Source organism: Rhinoraja longicauda, chromosome 5 (assembly GCF_053455715.1).
Source record: "Rhinoraja longicauda isolate Sanriku21f chromosome 5, sRhiLon1.1, whole genome shotgun sequence".
NCBI lineage: Eukaryota > Metazoa > Chordata > Chondrichthyes > Rajiformes > Arhynchobatidae > Rhinoraja > Rhinoraja longicauda.
Genome location: NC_135957.1, coordinates 48,643,524 through 48,668,937, shown reverse-complemented (window position 1 = coordinate 48,668,937; position 25,414 = coordinate 48,643,524). Strand labels below are relative to the sequence as shown.

General features: G+C 43.4%; 1 protein-coding gene across 3 annotated transcripts in view; it reads left to right on the top strand.

The window, feature by feature from the left end:
• The window catches only part of rcan2 (regulator of calcineurin 2), a 237,565-nt gene extending 213,087 nt beyond the window's left edge, over positions 1-24,478 (top strand). For all 3 annotated transcript variants that reach the window (XM_078399503.1, XM_078399502.1, XM_078399504.1), the window contains one exon: positions 19,280-24,478. In XM_078399503.1, the coding sequence (XP_078255629.1) occupies positions 19,280-19,440 (161 nt within the window). In that variant the 3' untranslated portion in view covers positions 19,441-24,478. The remainder of the gene's footprint in view (positions 1-19,279) is intronic.
• The last annotated feature ends 936 nt before the right edge of the window (positions 24,479-25,414 follow it).

The following is a 25,414-nucleotide window of genomic DNA, read 5'->3' as shown; positions in this document are numbered from 1 at the left end:
AATAGGAAGGCAGATTATTATCTGAATGGTGTCAAGTTAGGAAAAGGGGACGTACAACGAGATCTAGGTGTCCTAGTGCATCAGTCACTGAAAGGTAGCATGCAGGTACAGCAGGCAGTGAAGAAAGCCAATGGAATGTTGGCCTTCATAACAAGAGGAGTTGAGTATAGGAGCAAAGAGGTCCTTCCGCAGTTGTACAGGGCCCTAGTGAGACTGCACCTGGAGTACTGTGTGTAATTTTGGGTCTCCCAATTTGAGGAAGGATATTCTTGCTATTGAGGGCGTGCAGCGTAGGTTTACTAGGTTAATTCCCAGAATGGCGGGACTGCCGTATGTTGAAAGACTGGAGCGACTAGGCTTGTATACACTGGAATTTAGAAGGATGAGAGGAGATCTTATCGAAACATATAAGATTATTAAGGGGTTGGACACGACAGAGGCAGGAAACATGTTCCCAATGTTGGGGGAGTTCAGAACCAGGGGCCACAGTTTAAGAATAAGGGGTAGGCCGTTTAGAACAGAGATGAGGAAAAACTTTTTCAGTCAGAGAATTGTAAATCTGTTGAATTCTCTGCCTCAGAAGGCAGTGGAGGCCAGTTCTCTGAATGCATTCAAGAGAGAGCTCGATAGAGCTCTTAAGGATAGCGGAGTCAGGGGGTATGGGGAGAAGGCAGGAACGGGGTACTGATTGAGAATGATCAGCCATGATCACATTGAATGGTGGTGCTGGCTCGAAGGGCCGAATGGCCTACTCCTGCACCTATTGTCTATTGTCTATTGTCTATTGTATGCCACCATAGAAACTGCTTTCTGTGGAATCCCACAGCCATCCAGGAATTTAACTATTACTTTCTATCTGGTTTGTGCAGATTTTCATTTTTATTCCCATGTATTTATGATTGGGCAGAAAACAAAGCTAAAACTTTGTAAGCTATCAGCTGTAAAATCAACAGAGAGTTTGGAAAATTCTGCTCCACTGAGTTATTAACAGTCATATTTGAATTATATTTTTGATCAAATTTCAGATTTAGTGGAACATATTAGGTCAACATCCTTCCTTTACATTTTTAGCTTCCATCCCTGAGTATATACAGTACATGTACAGTGAAATATATTTAAGTTTTGTTCCTTGGGAGCTAAGAAATGGCAACATATTTTCGGCTACCTTCTTGTGTTTAGATGTTGCTATTTTCTTTTAAAAGACAGACTGTAAATCTGCATTTGGTAAATGGATCAATAAAATCCATACTGAATGCGTATTATTTTGGCCCTCTTTTAGACCCAATTGTATCTTCCACCTCCAAGGTCCATGTTTCTGATAGAAGAAGGAAGTATTTTTCTTCAATCGTAATAGCTAAAGTGGGGAGGGGAACATGAGGCAGCTGAGAAGAGCATTGCAGATGACGGAATTTATCACTATTCTGCAAGTTGTATGCTGTTACAAGACAGCTAGCAATAAGAACAGGATCATCCTTGCCCACTAGAGTGCATAAAATGCAGGTGTGGCAGTACCTCCAGATGAGCTGCCTCCAGTATAGACTACCCTTCATTTGGACTGTTTCCTCTGAAACATTGGGGGTTGAGGGGAGACCTGATAGAGGTATATAAAGCTGAGTGGCCTAGATAGGGTAGACAGTCAGAACCTTTCTCCCAGGGTTGAAAGGTAAAGGACTAGCTTAAAGGTGAGAAGGGCAAAGTTTAAGGGAGATTAGCCCAGATTTTCTTTTTATATAGAGAGTCGTGGGTCCCTGGAACACTGCCAGGAGTGTTGGTGGAGGAAGATACAACAGTGACATTTACGAGGCTTTTAGATAGGTACATTGATTTGGCAGAGTAACGTGGCATTATGTAGGACATTGTGGGTTCCTGTGCTCCACTGTTTTATGTTCATTTGATTGCATTTCAAAATTTGAAGGAAAACTGTAGCATATTCCATTTTGACCTTTTCCCAAGGGTTAATACTCCTGCACACTTCTTTTCAAATATATTTGCTGACAACTAAATTTCTATTTAAGATTGATGGTGGGAAAATTTTAGCTGCCAATTCTAATTGGCAGCAATCCTGCAAGTTTGATTTCAAGTTGGTTTCATGAGGTGATATTTGCCTATATGATGCCTGACCTTGTGGTGTCTGATTTCTTCAAATAATACTGTTTATCTAAATCATTTCACATGCTCAGGCTCAGTCCCAATAAGGAAGTTTTTTTTAATGAGTTGAAAAAATGACAACAAAGGAAGAGATTATTTGCCCTGATGATTTCTCTTCCAATCCCACTCACCCCATACCTATTCACTCACGTTTTTCAAACAATCATCCCCTTTGTACGGTAATATTTAATCTCTGTGGTGAGAGAGCCCATGGTTAATACTACTAAGTTAAAGGAGAATTTGGACACCGTCTAAACACTGGAAGGAAGGCTCCTGCCCCAGAAGTGGAATGTGAGGAGCTGAGAAATTGTGATTTTTGCCATCTGAATTGGAGTATCACCTACATACTGAAGTCCTACTGGCAGAGATCTATATCTGGTACATTCATAATCATTTTCACTGCCTCGGTCGCCAAGGTGGTGTGAATGATCATGGAAGGGATTGCCCAATGTGACTTTGACCCATTACCACTTCCCCAGCAAATTAAAATATACAGTATATACAAAACAAAAGAACCTTTCTCTGTCCCATTCCTGTTTCATTTGCTTCCCATGCACATCATTCCCACATTTACCTCTCTCCATCCACTTGGCTTGCAAGTCACCCTGATTTTGGCCTTTTCCAGTTTAACTCCAGCAGTGACTTTGCTTATTTGAGCAAAATAGTGTAAATTCCAAAAATGTACGATGAAAAGATTAAACAGAGAGAGATAAAAGTAAAACAAAGAGATTCCGTTGTCCATTGTTAATACAGTGAGGGTATGAAAGAACAATGTAAAATTAGCAATGCAAATTTGAAAAATATTTCAATAGATTAAGAATAATTAATGTTGAAAGAAAACAACGCAGTGACATTAAAATTGTTATGTGTATAATTTAAAGAGATAGGCACCAGATTTAAAAAATATTAACTACTTTTCTTCCCACTTATAAAACAGGCTATGCGCCACATCTCTGAGATTTATCTAACAGCCCTTTCCAATTTTCAATCCTAAGACATATTTTTGATCCATCAAGTGCAAGACCCTAATAACTGAAGTGATCACCTTTAATGTTATAAATTTAGAGAGACAGAACTGAACTCAAGAGAGGTCTCAGGGCTTATACTGAGCGCAAAAGACAGCCAACTTTCAGCCCTTTAGTCTTCACTATTGGTATTTGTTTATTATTGTCATGTGTACTAAAATAAGTGAGATACTTTGTTTTGTGTGCTTTCCATGCAAATCATACCATGCATAAGCATAATCAAACCATGCAGATACTATTAAAAGAGAAAGTGAAGAATATAGTGTTATAGCTACAGAGAAAGTACAGATAGTGCAAGGGCTGCAATGAGGTAGGTTGAAAGATCAGAAATTGTTCCTTAGTGGTCCATTTAAGAGCATCAATTCCATCAGTTTATTTTGTACTGAAGGAAATTAACCTTACCTCTTGTGGAAACTTTTGCTTGGAAGTTAGATCAGTTCATATCTATTTTTATGCAAGATTTCACCTGGAAGAGCAGTTCTGCTTATTTAATATTGGTAGGAGTCCTGCCCTTTGGGGGAATTGTGAACGTAGTTCTGAATGCAATTCATCCTAGCGTGGGTGTCATTTCCCATCTTCATTCACAAACATGCTGTGCATGATGTTTATTGCATCCTTGCAGGTGCAAATTAGATTAATAAAGTGCGACCTGTTAACTGCGATTTTTCCTCAGAATAAAAAAGGAACAAAACCCCACACCAAGTCAACAACTGCGGATGAATTTATGTGTCCCGGCTGGAACATCAATGTTTTGCTCTCTGATTGTCCCTGCCTGACTGTTCACTGCGCTGCTTGCAGTAGAGATCACTTCCATGTGTCAGATTGCTTACAGGAACTTTTTGCTGCAGAGATCTGTGCCTGAATTCGGAGCACATGCCTGGGGGCACTTACAGCATGGGAATTCATCTGGGGGAAGCAGAAAGCGATTTGATCGCAGACATTAAAGACACATGTCAACCCCTGCAACTCCCATCCACCTCACTTTTTTTCCTTCTCCCTGATGCCTTATGAAACCATATTGTGAGATGTAACTTTGGTGCTCACAATCACGATGCCAGAGACAAAGTCGTTGAAACAAGAAATATTTATTACGAGTCTGCAGAGCCGGGTGCCTCTCCAAATCGAGACACACCGAGACAAAGACAGTGCCTTCTCTTTATACAATACAACTTCTTTGAATCTCCCTCCCCTTCGTTGGATCCCACTCCCCTTCGGGCTCCTTCCAATCAGAGCGCTGAGGTGCACAATCTTCTGTACCGCCCAGGGTAACTCCCAGATCCACCGCCCAGCAGCAGGTCACAGCCGTCGCTGTACCCGGCCCCCGGGACCAACAACAGGCTGCAGCTCCACCTGGCCCACACACACCGCGCTGGGCCCACAGCCCCCACCAGGCAGAGCCCCTCATCACTGCTGGGTCCTACTGCCCACCCCCTACTACAGGCAACTGCAGCAGGGGTTCCACTGGCTCTCCCCCTTCCCCCTCCAGCCAGGCGACCCCCAGTACTCCCCACATCGGTTCTCATGCCCCCCTCTGCCCAGCTAACCCACCACCCCCCCACCATACATCCCCTCCACCTGCCCCCCTGCCTCCATCCGACCCCAACCCCCACCATTGCCGGGTGTTCACCATCCCCCCTGACCTCCCCCTTTCAGACACCGAACGGTCGGTCCTCAGCAGAGGCCTTACCTTTGTTCCCCTCCGCCCCCACATCAACGAGTTCCGCGTCCGCCATGACGTGGAGCTCTTCTTCCTCCGCCTCCGAGCCTTTTTCCATGGCAAGGAGTCCCGACCCACCACTGATGACCCCTTCTCCCGTCTCCAACGGACCCCCTCCACTTTTACCCCCCAGTATGGCCTACTACCCCCACTAGAACTTTTTATTTCAAACTGCCGGCGTGACATCGGCCGCCTCAAATTTTCCACTCCCCTGACTAACTCCAACCTCTCCCCTCCTGAACGTGCAGCCCTCAACTCACTCCGCAACAACCCGGACTTAATAATTAAACCCGCTGACAAGGGAGGGGCTGTGGTAGTCTGGCGTGCTGACCTCTACCGCACCGAGGCCAGACGACAACTATCAGACACCTCTTCCTACCTATCCCTGGACCATGACCCCACCGATAAACACCAGACCTTCATCACCAGCACCATCACCGACCTCACCAACTCCGGCGAACTACCCCTCAGTGCCTCCAATCTCATAGTTCCCCAGCCCCGCACGGCCCGATTCTACCTCCTACCCAAAATTCACAAACACAATTGTCCCGGCAGACCCATTGTCTCTGCCTGCTCATGCCCCACCGAACTTATCTCTACCTACCTCGACTCCATCCTATCCCCCCTGGTCAAATCCCTCCCTACCTACGTCCAAGACACCTCACACGCTCTCCATCTCCTGGATAACTTCCGGTTCCCAGGCCCCCACTCCCTCATTTTCACCATGGATGTCCAGTCACTCTACACTTCCATCCCCCACAAGGATGGTCTCGAAGCCCTCCGTTTCTTCCTCGACCGTAGAACCAGCCAATCCCCATCGACCAACACTCTCCTCCGCCTAGCAGAGCTGGTTCTTACCCTCAACAACTTCTCCTTTGACTCCTCCCACTTCCTCCAAACCAGAGGCGTGGCTATGGGCACTCGCATGGGCCCTAGCTACGCCTGCCTCTTTGTTGGGTACGTCGAACAATCCCTGTTCCAGACGTACACTGGCCCCATCCCCGAACTCTACCTCCGCTACATCGACGACTGCATTGGTGCTACCTCTTACACCCATGCAGAACTCACTGACTTTATACACTTCACCTCCAATTTCCATCCTGCTCTTAAATATACCTGGACTATCTCTGACATCTCCCTCCCGTTTCTGGACCTCACCATCTCCATCACAGGAGAAAAACTAGTGACGGACATTTATTACAAGCCCACCGACTCGCACAGCTATCTGGACTACACTTCTTCCCACCCGGTCCCCTGCAAAAAGTCTATCCCCTACTCCCAATTCCTCCGTCTACGCCGCATCTGCGCCCGGGATGAGGTGTTTCACACTAGGGCTTCCGAGATGTCCTCGTTTTTCAGAAAACGGGGCTTCCCCTCCTCCATTATAGATGAGGCTCTCACTAGGGTCTCTTCTACATCCCGCAGCTCCGCTCTTGCTCCCCATCCCCACACTCGCAACAAGGACAGGATCCCCCTCGTTCTCACCTTCCACCCCACCAGCCAGCGGATCCAACATATTATCCACCAACATTTCCGTCACCTACAACAGGACCCCACCACTGGCCATATCTTCCCATCCCCTCCCCTCTCTGCGTTCCGCAGAGACCGTTCCCTCCGCAACTCCCTGGTCCACTCGTCCCTTCCTACCCAAACCACCCTAACCGCACGAGATGCAACACCTGTCCCTTTACCTCCCCCCTCAACTCCATCAAAGGACCCAAACATTCTTTCCAGGTGAGACAGAGGTTCACCTGCACCTCCTCCAACCTCATCTATTGCATCCGCTGCTCTAGATGTCAACTTATCTATATCGGCGAAACCAAGCGCAGGCTCGGCGATCGCTTCGCTGAACACCTGCGCTCGGTCCGCATTAACGCAACTGATCTCCCGGTGGCCCAGCACTTTAACTCCCCCTCCCATTCCCAGTCTGACCTCTCTGTCATGGGCCTCCTCCAGTGCCATGGTGAGGCCCGCCGGAAGTTGGAGGAGCAGCACCTCATATTTCGCCTGGGCAGTTTGCGGCCCGGTGGTATGAACGTCGACTTCTCCAACTTCAGATAGCTCCTCTGTCCCTCCCTTCCCCTCCTCCTTCCCAGATCTCCCTCTATCTTCCTGTCTCCACCTATATCCTTCCTTTGTCCCACCCCCGACATCAGTCTGAAGAAGGGTCTCGACCCGAAACGTCACCCATTCCTTCTCTCCCGAGATGCTGCCTGACCTGCTGAGTTACTCCAGCATTTTGTGAATAAATCGATTTGTACCAGCATCTGCAGTTATTTTCTTATCCCAGATCATACATTGCAGGTAAATGGTAATTAGCAGTTTCAGGATCAGGGGCGTATTTGCAATGTTCATTTACCTCATTAAGCAAGCGCAGTAGCTATCTACATGCATGACTCATTTTAACCCTTTCCTGCCTCGTTGACACCTTCTTAAGATTGTGGCTGGTTGTGTAGCTTATCTCTGTCCACAATCATTCTCTCAGTGTCTTAACAAAGGCAGTGTTAAACTTTTATCATCCTGTCTCCGGGTTTAATCAATAGTCGTCCTGTCTCTCACAAACCCTCAGTCCCCCCCCCCCCTTCATTCCTTCAGGTATTAATCATCCTGTCTCTGGTGGTTTAATCATTCTGTTTCTCACAAACCACCCTTTTTCTTTTGCTACGCTTCCTTGATTAAACCCCATTTTCGAACCCCTTTCTCTCCAACTGATGTAGCATTCTCCTAATTTCCTTTCTCTGTGAATCCAGAACCTCCCCTGGTCGCATTATCATAATTTTCTGCACCTCCCCTCTTGCCCCCATTGGTATCGCTACAGCCTGCATCTGACTTATGCTCCTGGTTATAAGCTCTCTAAGACAAGGTATACAACAGGGGATAAAGATCAGCCCAGCCAGTGCACATAAGATCACCAGTGCCACCGTTTTCCACCAGGATCCTCCCAGGTTCCTATCTCTAACTCCGTTTTCTTTCTTTGTAGGTGTAGGTCATCAAACACTGGGGTGCCCAGCATTCGTCCTCCTTCAGCTGGCAATAAAAAGAATCCTGGCTGCACTAACCCAATAAAACACGCTCCACTCCACCTCCCCGGGAGTACTGAGTAGGCCTTATGTCCACAGATTCAGAGCAATCCCTCTGGAGCAGGTCCACTAACCGTGTCACTTTCCCAAAGGTCCCGTAAGATTGGTAACCCCCTGATATGGGTTGTTCCCTGTGCAGTTCCAGATTCGACTTTCATTGTCTGTTTTGTTTCTGACTGGGGTGATGTTTATACAGTTCCCCCAGTCTTCTTTGGCCAGATACCATTTAGGTTCCTCAGGCCACCAGGTCCGTGTCTGGTTCTCCCACAAGGTTAAGATGCGTTGACAAGGACTGATGCCGACTTCTTCTTTCCCCGGAGTCCTTGGTCGAGCTATACATTCCGTCCCTATTGGAGTGTCAGTCAAAAGCCATTCCTGGGGGCCTCGATCTCTCCCTTTTGTGATGTTCCACTCAAACAGTCCCACACTTCGACAGTTGATCCCCTCCAAGGCCATTGAGAACTCATAAGAGGTCCTCCACAAACCCAGCAGTCCTTGACACCCAGAGTCTGAGCAATCCTGGTAGCCAGGTCCACAAAGAGATTCCCTCCGAATTCAGGAATTTTTATCTGCTTCTGTATCTCTTCGTATAAGGATACAGATACTGGAGGTCTCTTAGCTGGGGCTGGTGGGGCTGGTTGGGTTATCCCTTTTCCTTTTAGCCTGTTTATTAGGATTTCCTTTTCCCTGTCTGAATATTCCTTCCCCAATTGGGAACCCATCCCCCATTGCCCGGCTTTCCATAAGCAAAGCCATCTCTGTCCTTTAGGGCAGGTCCTATACATCCTCATTCCTGTGTATCCCAAATTCTGCACTAAGTAGTATTCTACTCCCCCCTCCTTACAGCTGTAAGGGGTTTCTGCGCCGAGCTTTCGCCCGACCTAAGGTCCCCGTGCCTTGCTCTGATCCCTTGACCAGGCCGTGCACACTGGTTCCCCGTGAGTGGTTCGACCCACTCACCCCTTACGGTTCTAGACACTGGACTTAGATGCAGGAGCTTTTATAGTGCAGAAAAATTCCACCAGACCAGATTTGAAAACCAGGGTTTAAATGAAAAAGGCTTTTATTTAGCGCTTGGGACTATTGTCCATGAATATTTATACATTTCTATATGACATATCTATTAAACACATATTGAATCACATGAATACCTTTGACTTATGAATCACAAAACGCACAGTTCTACAAGACATATACACGAATACCTTTTTCGCTGAATTCTTAAACACACAGTTCTACAAGACATATACACGACTGTAAGATGGGGAACGTACGACACATCGCAACATTGACCAACACATATTTCTTTACACACCCAACGTTTATTCAAACCACCCTCCCCTCTACACTAAACTATGTCCAGGATATGCAAGATCGGGGTGCATGCTCACCATGGGGCTATTACTGGGGTTACTGGCTGTTCGTTTTTCAGTATTTCTCCTCGAGTTGCGTGCCTGTTCCTCTCTCTTGCATCCGTTCTTCTTGCCTGTCGTTTCTTCCTCCTGCATTCGTTTGACTTCCTTCTTGCGTCCGTTTCTTGGAACCCGGTTTTCTCTGTGGGTTTTGAACCCAAAAGTCGTGGCCAGTTATACTATTCTGACCTGTCCTATCTCCCGCCAGATCTTGGAATCTCTTTGTTCAAAAAGATATGTATGAGTTCTTTCTCTGATCTGCGCTTATGTCCGGGGATAACGGGGATGGCCAGACGGTGTTAATTGGTATTTCGTTGCGAGGTGATGGGTTTTAACTGGTTTCCCATCACCTACCAGGTAGTTTTCTATGGGCTATTGTGCCCCCTTAACGAGATGAACTGTTTAGGTCGGCTTGGGGCATTGTGAGTATGCTGATGTCAGCGCCCCAGTGTCTGGACTTCGACCTGGTTTCGCAGGTTTCTGCATGGCCAATACCCATCCATTGTTCTGGCCGTGGCTTTGCAGAAACCTAGAGACTGGATTGTAAGGTTTTTACTTTTTGTGGCTGGTCACGAGGTCCTGCGGCCATTTTAGGACCCACGGATTGTGACATCCTTTGGTAAACTGACCGCAGCCTTTCTCCGCTATCAGCCCCAGTCTCCCGTTTAAAATGTCCAAACTGCAGCTCTTTGGTTTGGTGTTGCTTTCCGAATGAGGGAAAACTTCTCAAATCTTACACAGCTGGTTCTGGTCCTATGGGTATAACATGAGTCATGCACATGGGAATGATAGGTAAAAGACCTTCTGGTTTGTCCGCCATACCTGATGGGGTGGTAACATTTATCACAGCTGTCCATACATTTACTTACAGTGACGACCATCATGAGCACCAGTGCCACGCACTGCATTGTAATCTTTTAGTTCAATTGTTCTTTCTCAAAGATCAGAGTCAGTGGTTCACTTCCTTGCCTTACTGTCCAGTCCTCCTCAGCTGGAGGTTCCACTGGTCCCTTTATTCGCGCTGCGTGTGTCCACCCTTTTTCTTTTCTCCGCACTGCAGTCTCCGTTTTCAACAGTACCAAATACGCACCAGTCCAACGGGTTTGCAATTTTTCTTCCTTCCACGATTTCACAAGAACCCACTCTCCCGCCTTCACGGAATGGATTGGAAAGTCGAGCGGGGGACTCTGTGCCAGCAGCCCCTTGGTTTTTAATTCTGTAATAGAACGAGAGACTGCCAGTAGATAGTTCCTTAAGAAAACATCACCACCCTCTAAGGTGGATATTCCTTCTATCTTTCCCAAATAAGGTAACCCAAACAACATTTCGTAGGGGGATACTGCTATATCTTTTCGTGGGGCAGTTCGAATTCTAAGCAAGGCTATCGGCAAGCACTTAGTCCAAGGTAGTCTAGTCTCCTCCATTAGTTTGGTAATTTGTGTCTTTAGGGTGCCATTCATCCTCTCCACCATTCCCGAATTTTGCGGGTGCCAGGGAGTATGCAACTTTCCAATACTCCCTCCTTCAATAGATTTTCTATGATCGGTTGCAGTCCCTTTCGACCCTCGATGGAGATGGGGTATTGCCTGACTCGCACGGCATCATGCCCTTCCCTGAGGACTATCCGGAGGGGTGGTATCCTCAGTCCCCCCCTATTTCCTTCCTTAGCCCAGACCTGATCATTGATCCTCTGTTCATCTTCTTCTTTTAGTTTATATAATTGGACCACTATCCGCCCTTCCACAGGTGCCGTTCCTATTCCCAACTGGATCTGCAGATCCCGTCCCATTAAGTTTACTCCAGCCTGTGGAACTAGAATCAAATCCTCCACCGCGTCCCTATTTTCATATTTTACTTTTACTCCTTCTATCTCCGGGGCCGTCATCACTTCCCCTCCTACTCCAGAAATCTTCACATGCCCTTTCCCAGTTGCCATCCCTTCAAGTATTCTGGTCACACTTGATCTCTCAGCTCCTGAATCCACCATGAACACTGTGTCCGCTCCCTGGGGTCCGATTTTTAAATTTACTAGGGGTTCCCGTTTGTGTCCTGTTAACCCCAAGGAGGGGAACCCCTGACACCCCTATTCCTCTTCCATCAGGGTATATGACTGAACTTCTCTCCTTAGTTCTTTGGCACTCCCTTTTAAAATGTCCTTCTTCATTACAGTGATAACACCTGGAAGGTCCTGTTCTCCATGCCCCATCGCATCCTATGTCTCTCCTCTCGCTTCCCATTCTCCCCCTCATTCCTCTTCCTCTTCCTCGTCCCCTATAGGTCTCTTTCCGTCTATCCCCTTCTCGGTCTTGCTCAACCACTTGCTCTACCGCCTGCATCATCATTTTGGCTTTTCCCTTCTGCCTTTCCTCATCCTGTCGCACATATACTCTCTGTGGCTCTGTTAATAATTGGTTTAATGGTTTCTCATTCCAATCCTCTATCTTTTCTAATTTCTTCCGGACATCAGGCCAGGATTTGGTCACAACATTCGCCCTCAAAAGTTGTTGCCCGGCGTCTGACTCCGGGTGAATCCCTGAATATTGCTGCATGTTCTTTCTTAACCTTCGTAGGAAGGTAGTGGGGGCCTCGTCCTTTGCCTGCTGGTTCTCAAATGCTCGCTCAAATTTTTTTCCCTTAGGCACGGCCTCCCTTATTCCTTTTATTATTATTTCCCGGAGTTCTCTCATATTTTTCTGACCCTCTTCGGACCGCTTGTCCCAATTGGGCGAGGCAATCGGGTACTTCACGTTCCCCGCTACAGCTGGATGATGCTCGGATCACTCCCAGATTTTAATTCCGGACTGTCTAATCATTTGTCTTTCTGCAGAGTCGAACAGATTTCCCATAATGGACATCAGTTCGTCCCAGGTATATGTATTTGGACCTAAAAACTGGTCGAGTTGCTCTGCTAACCCCAATCCTCATCGGAGCCCAGTCGTGGCCACCAGACTGAACTCCCTTTTATTGGTTCCTTTGGCCAATCAAAATAACAGAATTTAATCATAATCTCCTTATTTTTACCCCCAGTGCCACCTTCTCCCCAGAGTTGTAACATTTGCCCCAACGGACTATCGGGCGGAATGTGGGGACCCTCTTCCCTTGGTCCCTTTTCCTTGGCACATTTTTTAATCCCCTGGGTCATTATTCTTAACACAAGAATTACCCATCCTCCCTGTCCGACCTTTCCCGTCCGACAGAACCCAATCGCCCGAGTAATACTTGATAGTCACTTTTCTTACCCGGGTCCTGTGCACAGAAATTGCTCGATTGATCCCTTCCTTACTCCGGATTCCCTCTTGTTTCCACGAGTCTCTTGTCCGGATATCACTCGCTCAAACTGCTGATGGCAAGCAAGGAGATCAGAGACTGCTGAAATCAGCAGGGTGCACCTTCCCTTCCTTCCGTGCCTCCGTCAAGCGGCCGAAGTGGCGATCCCGGACGAGCCCCCAAGCTTGTGAGATGTAACTTTGGTGCTCACAATCACGATGCCAGAGACAAAGTCGTTGAAACAAGAAATATTTATTACGAGTCTGCAGAGCCGGGTGCCTCTCCAAATCGAGACACACCAAGACAAAGACAGTGCCTTCTCTTTATACAATACAACTACTTTGAATCTCCCTCCCCTTCGTTGGATCCCCCTCCCCTTCGGGCTCCTTCCAATCAGAGCGCTGAGGTGCACAATCTTCTGTACTGCCCAGGGTAACTCCCAGATCATACATTGCAGGTAAATGGTAATTAGCTGTTTCAGGATCAGGGGCGTATTTGCAATGTTCATTTACCTCATTAAGCAAGCGCAGTAGCTATCTACATGCATGACTCATTTTAACCCTTTCCTGCCTCGTTGACACCTTCTTAAGATTGTGGCTGGTTGTGTAGCTTATCTCTGTCCACAATCATTCTCTCAGTGTCTTAACAAAGGCAGTGTTAAACTTTTATCATCCTGTCTCCGGGTTTAATCGTCCTGTCTCTCACAAACCCTCAGTCCCCCCCCCCTTCAGTCCTTCAGGTATTAATGATCCTGTCTCTGGTGGTTTAATCATTCTGTTTCTCCCAATATCATGGCTGTCACGGTGAAGGCCCTGACACACTCCCCCGTTTTCAGCATGGATATGTGGTGAAAGATGCTAGCTCTGCATTCAGTTTCCATCAGAAAATACACAGATGGTGGTTTGGCAAAGAAATAGGTTGCAAAACTACCCCAATGAATTTTCTAATGTAAATATAACCAATTTAACATTTTTTGAAAGGCATTAGTGTCTTTGAGATGGATCAGTATAGATTTTCAGGATTTTCAGGATTATGAAGAGAATTGTTTAAAATGATCACAGAAAATCATGCATTATATAAGGGCACATGTTAAAATTAGAACTGCACAGTAAAATTAGATGGAATTTTTACCTTGAATGAAATAAAAAAGTAGAATATGATGTCAAGCAATGTAAAAGAAATGAAAGGTATCAATTGGTTCAAAAAATAATTAGTACTGTAATTGTAAATAGAGAAGGCATTGATTATAACAATGAGTTGATACTAAGTTGGGGGGTAGTGTGAATTGTGAGGAAGATGCAATAAGGCTGCAGGGTGACTTGGACAGGTTGTGTGAGTGGGCGGATACATGGCAGATGCAGTTTAATGTAGATAAGTGTGAGGTTATTCACTTTGGAAGTAAGAATAGAAAGGCAGATTATTATCTGAATGGTGTCAAGTTAGGAGGAGGGGGAGTTCAACGAGATCTGGGTGTCCTAGTGCATCAGTCAATGAAAGGAAGCATGCAGGTACAGCAGGCAGTGAAGAAAGCCAATGGAATGTTGGCCTTCGTAACAAGAGGAGTTGAGTATAGGAGCAAAGAGGTCCTTCTACAGTTGTACCGGGCCCTGGTGAGACCGCACCTGGAGTACTGTGTGCAGTTTTGGTCTCCAAATTTGAGGAAGGATATTCTTGCTATGGAGGGCGTGCAGCGTAGGTTCACTAGGTTAATTCCCGGAATGGCGGGACTGTCGTATGTTGAAAGGCTGGAGCGATTGGGCTTGTATACACTGGAATTTAGAAGGATGAGGGGGGATCTTATTGAAACATATAAGATAATTAGGGGATTGGACACATTAGAGGCAGATAACATGTTCCCAATGTTGGGGGAGTCCAGAACAAGGGGCCACAGTTTAAGAATAAGGGGTAGGCCATTTAGAACGGAGATGAGGAAGAACTTTTTCAGTCAGAGGGTGGTGAAGTTGTGGAATTCTCTGCCTCAGAAGGCGGTGGAGGCCAGTTCGTTGGATGCTTTCAAGAGAGAGCTGGATAGAGCTGTTAAGGATAGCGGAGTGAGGGGATATGGGGAGAAGGCAGGAACGGGGTACTGATTGAGAGTGATCAGCCATGATCGCATTGAATGGCGGTGCTGGCTCAAAGGGCTGAATGGCCTACTCCTGCACCTATTGTCTATTGTCTATTGTCTATTGTCTATGTCAGATATGAAATTCATCAGTTAAACATTGAATATGTTTAAAGGACTTTATGTAACATTTTTAATTATTTATTTCCCTGTTACATTTTTAGCTGTAAGGCAAAAAGTAACAATAGTAAGAATGTTTTCTGTAATAAAATGTATTGCTTACAAGGACTTTATTGCATAAGGTATTTCAGTTCCATTTTACTGAAACATCCATTTTGACTACAAAGTTATGTAACAACCGCTACAGTTAATAATATATAAAATATTTAAGTACTGTAATTTTTAGACTGTATGGGTCTCCATCAATAATTCCAATGACAACATTAATAAAGCTGAGATCAAGTCAAGTCAAGTCAATTTTATTTGTATAGCACATTTAAAAACAACCCACGTTGACCAAAGTGCTGTACATCTGATTAGGTACTAAGGAAAAAAATGAGACATACAGTAGCACGCAAACAGTTCACAGCGCCTCCTCAATGAGCCTCAAACACTAGGGAGTAGACATAGGTTTTGAGCCTGGACTTAAAGATCAGACATGTTTCGTTCTGTAGTATTAAAGCAATCTGTAACTGGTATCTTTAAATCAAATGCAATTCAGCAAGTCTGTAAGTAATGGTCAGAAGCATTCATTAATTCAAAACAATCTGTCAAATGTCAGGCTGCCTCACATGGCTCTTTATGGTGATTTTATCCTTTAAAAAACACACAGAAAATGCCTTATTCACTTTTAGAACATTCAAAACAGCAAACCATATTTTGATTGATCTTAAACAGCCTTGCTTCATTAATATACTTCCAAATGCGATGCAGTTCAATTTATCCACATGAGGCTGGAGCAGTTTGGCTCTTGGGGCCGATGTGAATGGCTGTTGTTGGGGAAACCAGCTGGATGTTCCGAGAGATAACAAACAAATCTGTACCATTGTCACAAAATGTTAATCCTTTTTAAGCAGCATTGGGACAAGGGAACAGAGGACATTCAGCACTTGAACTTGTATTGCCATTCTGTTGATCAGTACCTCAATTTAATTTACCTTCCTTTGATACATATCCCTAGATATTCCAAACTAATAGAAAAATGTCAGCCTTAATCTGGAAATTGGTAATGGAGCCAGCATATGTGGCATGTTGGGGAAAGAGGAATCTAGATTTCTACTACCTTTAGCTGATAAAGTGTCCCAAATCCTCACCAAAGGGAATAGTTTACGAGAATCTATCCTCACAAATATGCTTATTATTTTAAGTCTCTCAGTTTAATCACCTCTCAATCATTATTCAATAGACCAGTGCAGAAAGAACCCGCTACAGAGATAAAAGATGAGAAACTCAACACAATTGTATTTTTGCCCATCATAAAAAAGGATCAGGAAAAAGAAGCAGCATTACTATTTCATACACTTTTAACATAAAAATACTGGTTTTGAAATTCACATGGATTAGAATTGATGATAAAGGTGTAGATGGCAGGATGCATCCAGTACAGATTATGCCTATAGAGTGTCCATTCCCTCCACAGATGACGCCTGAACCAGAGTTCCTCCAACAGTTTATTTTTCAGCTGCTGCCTCACAGTGCTGGAGACCCAGGTTCAATCCAGACCTTGGATGCTGTCTGTGTAGGGCCCTGGTGAGACCATACCTGGAGTATTGTGTGTAGTTTTGGTCTCCTAATTTGAGGAAGGATGTCCTTGCTATTGAGGCAGTGCAACGTAAGTTCACGAGGTTAATCCCTGGGATGGAGGGACAGTCATGAGGAAGGATTGGAAAGACTAGGCTTGTATTCACTGGAGTTTGGAAGGGTGAGAGGGGATCTTATGGAGATATATAGAATTATAAAAGGACTAGACAAGCTAGATGCAGGAAAAATGTTCCCAATGTTGGGGGAGTCTAGAACCAGGGGATACAGTCTAAGAATAAAGGGGAGGCCATTTAAAACTGAGGTAAGAAGAAACTTTTTCATCCAGAGTTGTGAATTTGTGGAATTCTCTGCCACAGAAGGCAGTGGGGGCCAATTCACTGGATGAATTTAAAAGGGAGTTAGATAGAGCTCTAGGGGCTAGCGGAATCAAGGGATATGGGGAGAAGGCAGGCACAGGTTACTGATTGTAGATGATCATCCATAATCACAATAAATGGCGGTGCTGGCTCGAAGGGCAAAATGGCCTCCTCCTGCACCTATTTTCTATGTTTCTATGTGTGGAGTTTGCACGTTCTATCTGTTTCCCCCCCCCCCCCCCCCCGGCACTCTGGTTTCCTCCCACGTCCCAAAGATGTTGGGTTTGTAAGTTAATTGGTTTCTGTAAAATCCTTAGTGTGAAAGGAATGGATGCGAAAGTGGGACTAGTGTGGACAGGTCATAGAGCGATACAATGTGGAAACAGGCCCTTCAGCCCAACGTGCCCACACCGGCCAATATGTCCCAGCTACACCAGTCCCACCTGCCTGCACTTGGTCCACATCCCTTCAAACTTCTCCTATCCATTGTCCTGTCTAACTGTTTCTTAAACATTGGGATAGTCCCAGCCTCAACTACTTCCTCTGGCAACTTGTTCCATACACCCATCACCTTTTGTGTGGAAAAACCTACCCCTCAGATTTCTATTAAATCTTTTCCCCTTCACCTTGAACTTATGTCATCTGGTCCTTGATTCCCCTAGTCTGGGTAAGAGATTCTGTGCATCTACCCAAACTATTCCCCTCATGATTTTAGACACCTCATTAAGATCACCCTTCATCCTCTTGCGCTCTAAGGAATACCCAGCCTACTCAACCTCTCCCTATAGCTCAGTCGGTATGGACTCAATAGGCCGAAGGGCTTGTTCCCATGCTGTTTCTTTAAACTAAGCTAAACAAAAATGTATATAAGCTCTCCATTGTATCTCTATTCCTCAACCTTCTAGCATTTAATGTTCAATCGCTATTTTCTGGTTATCTGAACAGCACGTTGATATCTTTTTTCAATATTAATCACACAACCAATCTTTGTATTATCTGGGAATTTCTTAATCATGCACACTGCATTGAAGTTGAACAATGTGTGGTCTTTTTTGACATGTCAAATGAACCTTGATAGTTTTTTGTTGTAAGATGACCATTTGAAACGTTTCTAACGTGTTTTAGTATTTTCCTATCAGAACGTCCTAGTCCAACCTTCAGTCCAATTTTCCCAATGAGCCGCACAATGCCTGGTCATCAAAACTACTGTCTCACGCCCGCTGAAGGATCAGGGTGCAGGGATTCTGTGCACTCTGTCCACTTGCTACCCACTGTATTGCTGGTACTGTCACCAGGAGCAGGTGGAGGCTCCAGCTTTGCCTGCACTTACACAGGAGCTTGTTTTTGACTGTTCATTTTGGTTAAACTGAACAGAATCAACAAGTGGGAGAAATGTAGTTAGGACTGCAGATTGTGCTAGTCCAGTTTGCATGTAGCACAGTGTGCACTTTAATACGACCCCGAGTGACACAATTTTGTTCAGAAATGTTTTTAAGCTGTGAGCTTTCCACAGATTCTTCTTCTTAAGCCCTTTGCTGCTCTAGGGAACATAGGCCATTGACAAATGTCCTCCACCTCACTCGGTTGTTGGCGGTTCTTTCGAGATCTTCCCAGTTGAGCCCACTCCCAGACATTTCTGCCTGGACAACTCTTCTCCAGCTGCTCCTGGGGCGACCTCTTTTCCTTTTTCCTTGGAGGTTCAATTTCAGGGCTTGCCGGGTGATGTTTGTGGCAGGTTTTCTGAGGGTGTGTCCAATCCAACTCCATTTTCTCCTTCGAATTTGTACGTCAATGGGATCCTGGCTTGTTCTTTTCCACAGGTCCACATTGCTTACTTTGTCTCTCCTCCAGATGTTTCGCTCTCATTTTCCTTTCCGGAGTAGATAATGGACTGCCCACTGGCCAACTTGATCTCCCCTAACTGTGTCCATCTTGTTTCTGCCAAGCCCAGGACTGAGTGATTGTAGCGCACCATTTCGTTGGCAACAGTGGCAGCCTTGCCAGCCTGGAACTTGGTTCAGATGTTCCATGTCGCCACAAGGATGGATTTCTCACGCCAAAGAAAGAATTCCACAGATTGCACCTATGTATTTAACGTATGCAGGACCAAAGCCCACTTACAGATACAGTTTACACACGGTTAGATGAACACAAGCACGGTGATGGTGATTCCCAACATACCTCACATACAGGGATTGAATCATGCCTCAGGAAACAAACTGAATGAAGCCACGAAAATAATCATTAACCAAATATCGCCAAAGGGAAAACATTCTAGTACGGAAATATCATTTTGACACCAGCAGATGATCCCAGCAGGTTATTGTACTTCTCTTCTAAAATAACCTAAAATGTTAACTTTGTACCTCTTTCCACAGATGTTGGCTGGTTTGTTTTGAGCATTTTTAGTTTTAAACCCTATTTGAAATCTTTTCCCATTTTTTCTTGCAGGAGAGAAGTATGAATTACACGCAGGAACGGAATCAACTCCCAGTGTGGTGGTCCATGTCTGTGACAGTGAAGCAGAGGATGAGGAAGAACTGAAAAATTCTCCAAAACCAAAAATAATTCAAACTCGTCGTCCTGATCTGCCGCCAGCAATGTCCAATTGAAATAATGATGCACACTTTTAGTAAAGTATCATCTAGTGCTCTCTGCTGTGGCCATACTCTGTTGAAAGGAACAATGGTCTGTCATTCACAGAAGTATTTGTTTTTTGAGCCCCTTCTGGGTTTCTAAGGATGGAAGTGGTTACTATGTGCATGCCTATTTGCTTTCTACAAATTGGTATCTGATCATATCACAAATCATTCATTTATGTTAGAATGGCACTAGTCAAGCCCAGGAATAATTGTAAAGCTTGGCTTTATAATTTCAAGATGAATATAATTAAAACTGTTAAGCACATGGTAACCTGCTGTTCTACAATGATTTAGTCTAAACGTTTGATCCAAATATAAATTAGGTTTAAATTCTTTGAGGCATATTGTGATTATGTCTGCTGTGTTCTCTGATTTGTCCGGGAAATGAAAAGGTTAACGTGGTCTGAGTTTTACTTTTTTGGCACTGAATTGCCGATAATGTTTTTGGTGAAAATCCTGTGAGACTATTTGTAGTAAATGTAAAAGTTATAGAGCAACCTTGGGGAAATACTAACTTTCATTTATACCAATGTGCAGTACATAACATCCACATCTTCTAATATAATCTTGTGAAAAGGTGTAACAGTAATTTGTATTTTTATCACTGTTTTAATATTGATAAAATGTACTGATTGAAGTTATATGCAATATATGTACTAAAAATAGGAATGATAAAATGAATATAGAATTGGATAGACAAATGAGCATTATTACGGCTGTGAATTTTCCAATCCACACATCTGCCCAGGATGAGTACCAATAGGCCATATTATCATCTGCTGTATTGAAGTTTCCCATTTGTCCTATTACAAGACAGCTTTATGGTCCAATTAGCACAAGACAACCTACGATTCAATTTTATAAAAAACACACAGAAAAAGTAGTTTCCATAAATAGAGGATTTATAAACCATTTTGGCATTTTCTCAATGTAACTTTTCTTTTACTGTGCTATGTAGATTAATCAAAGGTGTCTAAATATTACATTGAAAAAATATGGTCTGAGCTCCTTGATGTTGTAATGAAAAAATGTGCTCTTATTGTCCTTGGACATAAGTTCTAGTGAGACGGTTAACTAAATATTAAAGCTAGACTAAACTTTATCTATTCAACATTTACAATAAGCAACTTAGTATTTTTCCTTGATTCTGCTTTATTTTGAGAAATTCACATATTTAACCAAAGACTGGCAAATTGAGTTCGAAATTCATTTAAAATAATCAAAGCATTGTGATTTTTCAATCATAGTTTCAGTTTTCAATATTTTTTAATGGTTCACAATATTAATTCCATAGTTATTTGATTTTATTCTGGATAACCACTGCTTTGTTCAATTAATATTACCTATTATATAAAACATTTAACAACCATTTTGCTTATTGTACCCACAGCTCCGCCCTTGCTGCCCCTCCTTATTACCTACTATATATAACATTTAACAACCATTTGGCTTATTGTACCCCGCAGCTCCGCCCTTGCTCCCCATCCCCCTAGTTGCAACAGAGACAGTCCCCCTAGTCCTTGCCTTCCACCCCATCAGCCATCGCATACAACACATTATCCTCCAAAATTTCCGTCACCTCCAATGGGATCCCACCACTAGCCACATTTTCCCATCTCTACCCCTTTCTGCCTTCTGCAGAGACCTTTCCCTCCGCAACTCCCTGGTTAACTCATCCCTTTCCATCCAAATCACTCCCTCCCCAAGTACCTTCCCCTGCAACTGCAGAAGATGCAACACCTGTCGCTATACCTCCTCCCTCGACTCCGTCCAGGAACCCCGACAGTCCTTTCAGGTTTGGCAGAGGTTCACTTGCATGTCCTCCAATCTCATCTACTGTATCCGTTGTTCAAGATGTGGACTCCTATACATCGGTGAGACCAAACACAGACTGGGCGATTGTTTCACAGAACACCTTCGCTCAGCACGCCTGAACCAACATGATCTCCCGGTTGCTGGACACTTTAATTCTCCTTCCCATTCTACACAGACCTTTCTGTTCTAGGTCTCCTCCATTGTCAGAGTGAGGCTAAACACAAATTGGAGGAACATCATCTCATATTTTGCTTGGGCTGCTTGCAACCCAGTGGTATGAATGTTGATTTCTCTCACTTCAGGTAGCCCCGCCATTCCCTTTCTCTCTTTCCCTCCCCCTCCCAAGTTGCACTAGCTTCCCATGTTCACCCTTCAAACAGCTTACAATGGCCTTTTACCTTTATCATCGTTACATTTTTGCATATCTTTCATTCATTGTTCTTTGTCTCTCCACATCACCGTCTATATCTCTTGTTTCCCTTACCCCTATCCAGTCTGAAGAAGGGTCTCGACCCGAAACGTCACCCATTCTCTCCAGAGATGCTGCCTGTCCCGCTGAGTTATCCAGCTTTTTGTGTCTATCTTCTGCTTATTGTATATGTCAATGTTTTGGTGTTTTAGCACGTTGCAAGAAATTAAGTCTTTCTATTCAACATTTTAATCTGTTACTATGTTATCATGAATATTCTTTCTAAAATTCCATAAAGGAAATTTTGATGAGTAAGACCTTGGAATTGGATTGACTGGGTATAAAAATATCACAAAGGAAATGGTTAAAACATGCTAAAAGGCTACAAATGAACCAGCAAAAAAATCTACTGTATCAATATAGTTATTTGGAATGTTAGAATGTTGAAATGTTATGGCCCAAAACAGTCAAATCGCATTATAACAAACTTAATGATCTACTCGTATATTCTCAAAACTTGTGAAACTCCATTAACATGGAAAGAAAAACGGACATCATTGGCAGTGTTGAACTCCCAGGCTGATAATCTGCCAGATGCCATTTGAATACAATTCTTCTCAAACTTTCTAATGCTCCAGCTTTCAATAGACAATAGACAATAGGTGCAGGAAGAGGCCATTCGGCCCTTCGAGCCAGCACCGCCATTCAATGTGATCATGGCTGATCATTCTCAATCAGTACCCCGTTCCAGCCTTCTCCCCATACCCCCTGACTCCACTATCCTTAAGAGCTCTATCCAGCTCTGTCTTGAATGTATTCAGAGAATTGGCCTCCACTGCCTTCTGAGGCAGAGAATTCCACAGATTCACAACTCTCTGACGGAAAAAGTTTTTCCTCATCTCAGTTCTAAATGGCCTACCCTTTATTCTTAAATGGTGGCCCCTTGTTCTGGATTCCCCCAACATTGGGAACATGTTTCCTGCCTCTAACGTATCCAACCCCTTAATAATCTTATACGTTTCGATAAGATCTCCTCTCATCCTTCTAAATTCCAGTGTATACAAGCCTAGTCGCTCCAGTCTTTCAACATATGACAGTCCCGCCATTCCGGGAATTAACCTAGTAAACCTACGCTGCACGCCCTCAATAGCAAGAATATCCTTCCTCAAATTTGGAGACCTAAACTGCACACAGTACTCCAGGTGCGGTCTAACTTTCCCCAAAGCTGTTTGAAATTGTTGTCGCTTTTCCCCCAAAGGAGTCCAATAGATCCCATGGTCGTACCTGGTTTCAGAAATACTTATATTTCCATCTCAAAGGGATGATTAGCTGGTGATAATGAGATGCTTTGCCAAGTGACTAGAGCTTTCATGTATTGTTGGAATATAGAATTGTTACTAACTATTAGTATTGGATATTGTCTGTGTTAGTATTTTTCTTTGCCACTTATTTGGTGCTAGTAATAATACTTTTTAACTTAATTGCCTTATATATGTATGTCTGGTATTTATCTGATGTTATTTGGTCTGTGCACGGAACTGTGTCTTATTGGTCAAAATGATGGTCATTGTGGCAGAATTGTACCTGTGCTTAATCTGAAATTTTGCAAAAAGCACACTCTCAAACACATTTTACCTTTGAAAATCCCTTCATTCATTTATAATCCACACTTAGACATTCAAAGTTATGTGATTAAATAATCATGATTAATGTTCATATAAAACAATGCTTCATTTAAGTCTCTTTTTAAATATACTATTTTTTATCGTTTCTGTAACATAAAGCATTTTCCTTACAGGTAGTTTATTAGACATTAGTCTGTTTATTAAATGAACTGTGCCTCATTACTAATCACTCAGCACCTTATCGTGTAGTTCGAAGCAGCTTTGGTAGTGATGCCCCGATGAATGTGTGAAATGCAGGCCAGACATAATGAATATCACTAGGAATGAAACATAGGGGTTGCAATAAGAGATACAATGAGACCTTCAGCACTCATTGTCATAATAGAGGAAGTCTAATAACAACCTCTGAAGAATGCACATATCTAGTTAATTGCTGAAATCCAAATCTTTCTGTTGGTGATTTGTTGTGCCCTCCTTTGGTCTCCCACCACCCACCATATACTGCCCAGGCTGCATTTCTGCACCCCTCCAACATAATCATTAGAAGTCAGAAAAGTAACAAAAAAACACAGTTATTTATGAACTATTCTCACTTTAAAACGCTGATAACATTGGAATTCTTTGCGTAGATTTGAGGGGGTTTTAATGGCATATTGAGCCATTATTATTGTTTAACAACTCTTCTGGCCCTCAATAAATAAATTTATATGTGTGTTTGTCATCCCCTTAGATAAATATCTCAAAATTCCATGCTTTTTAAAATAAAAAAAGTTTATTTTATTTTTAAAGTTGATTCTTGATATATCACCTTCATCTCATATGGATGTAAAACACTTTATTTCACATTCTGTCAAAAGAAATTTAAAGAGTAAGTCAAAATTATTGCTTTTTACTGCCTGGAATACAATCTGTGAGAATTCTTCATTGTGAATAGTTGCTTAATTTACTTTATGATTTCACTTACTGGATGCCAGAGACTGTTTTGAGATGATATCTGACAGTCAATGTAGGAAAAATATCACAGAGATTGCCCAATCTTCGTGAATGGCTTTCTTCAAAGTCTGCAATGAGCATTTTTGCTCCACTGCTGGCTGCAAAATTCATGCTTGTGTAAATAAAAGTGTTCTTCATATTTCCACATTGTTCTGGATTCTTGAAATCAGACCTAAGATTTCGACATATAATAGGCATGTCAACTGGATAACTATTGTATTTTTTACAGTTAGAGCGTTTCTTTTCTTTTAATAGTTTAAGGAGTGTGGTAAAATTTGTATTGCCAAAACAAATATCATGAAAATTATTTTGATTATTCAAAGACTCGAAGAAATCAAGGAATTATCCAGTTATTTTATACTCCTGCAATTCAAACTGACATTCAGCAACCAAGGTACAGAACATGAAATCTCAAAGGCGTGTGTAAAGATCATGCAAAGTTAGGGAGCAAAAAATGGTTGTCGTTTCACTAGATATAAAATGCAACTAAAACATACAAATGCAAGGTTACGCTTAAAGAAACCCATGATTTTCTTTGTGAAAAGTGATCTTGCACAAGGTAATAAGCCCAAAGGTTTTGCTGCTGTTTGAGTCTGCAGCATTGAGATTTCTTTGGCAGGGATGCAGCTTGGCATGGAGTTGCTCACCAATGGAACAATAACCACATTTTTTTTTTCATTTATGTGCATCCATCCTTCTTCTGCCTTTTGCTGGTGAATCACTGCTGGTAGGCCTGGTATAAAAAGAATCCATTGCTGGATGAGTTGTCTATGAAGGTATGAATAGCACTTTGTATATTTTTTCATGATGACTAGCACTGTGAGTATACAATACAATACAATACAATACAATATATCTTTATTGTCATTGTACCCAGGGGTACAACGAGATTGGGACTATGCTCTATAATCTATGCTCAGATTACTTCAATTCTGTTCGTTTTTCAACTAAGTGGAGATGCATAAAAATGGGAGTAAGTTATCAGCAAGTGATAGAGCACTTTTACCTGTTTCTGAATTTGACCACATCTGGAAGATTATTGGATCTCTCCCTCTCTTTTTTTTTCCTTTTCAAAGACTTTATTCAGCACAAACGCATGATA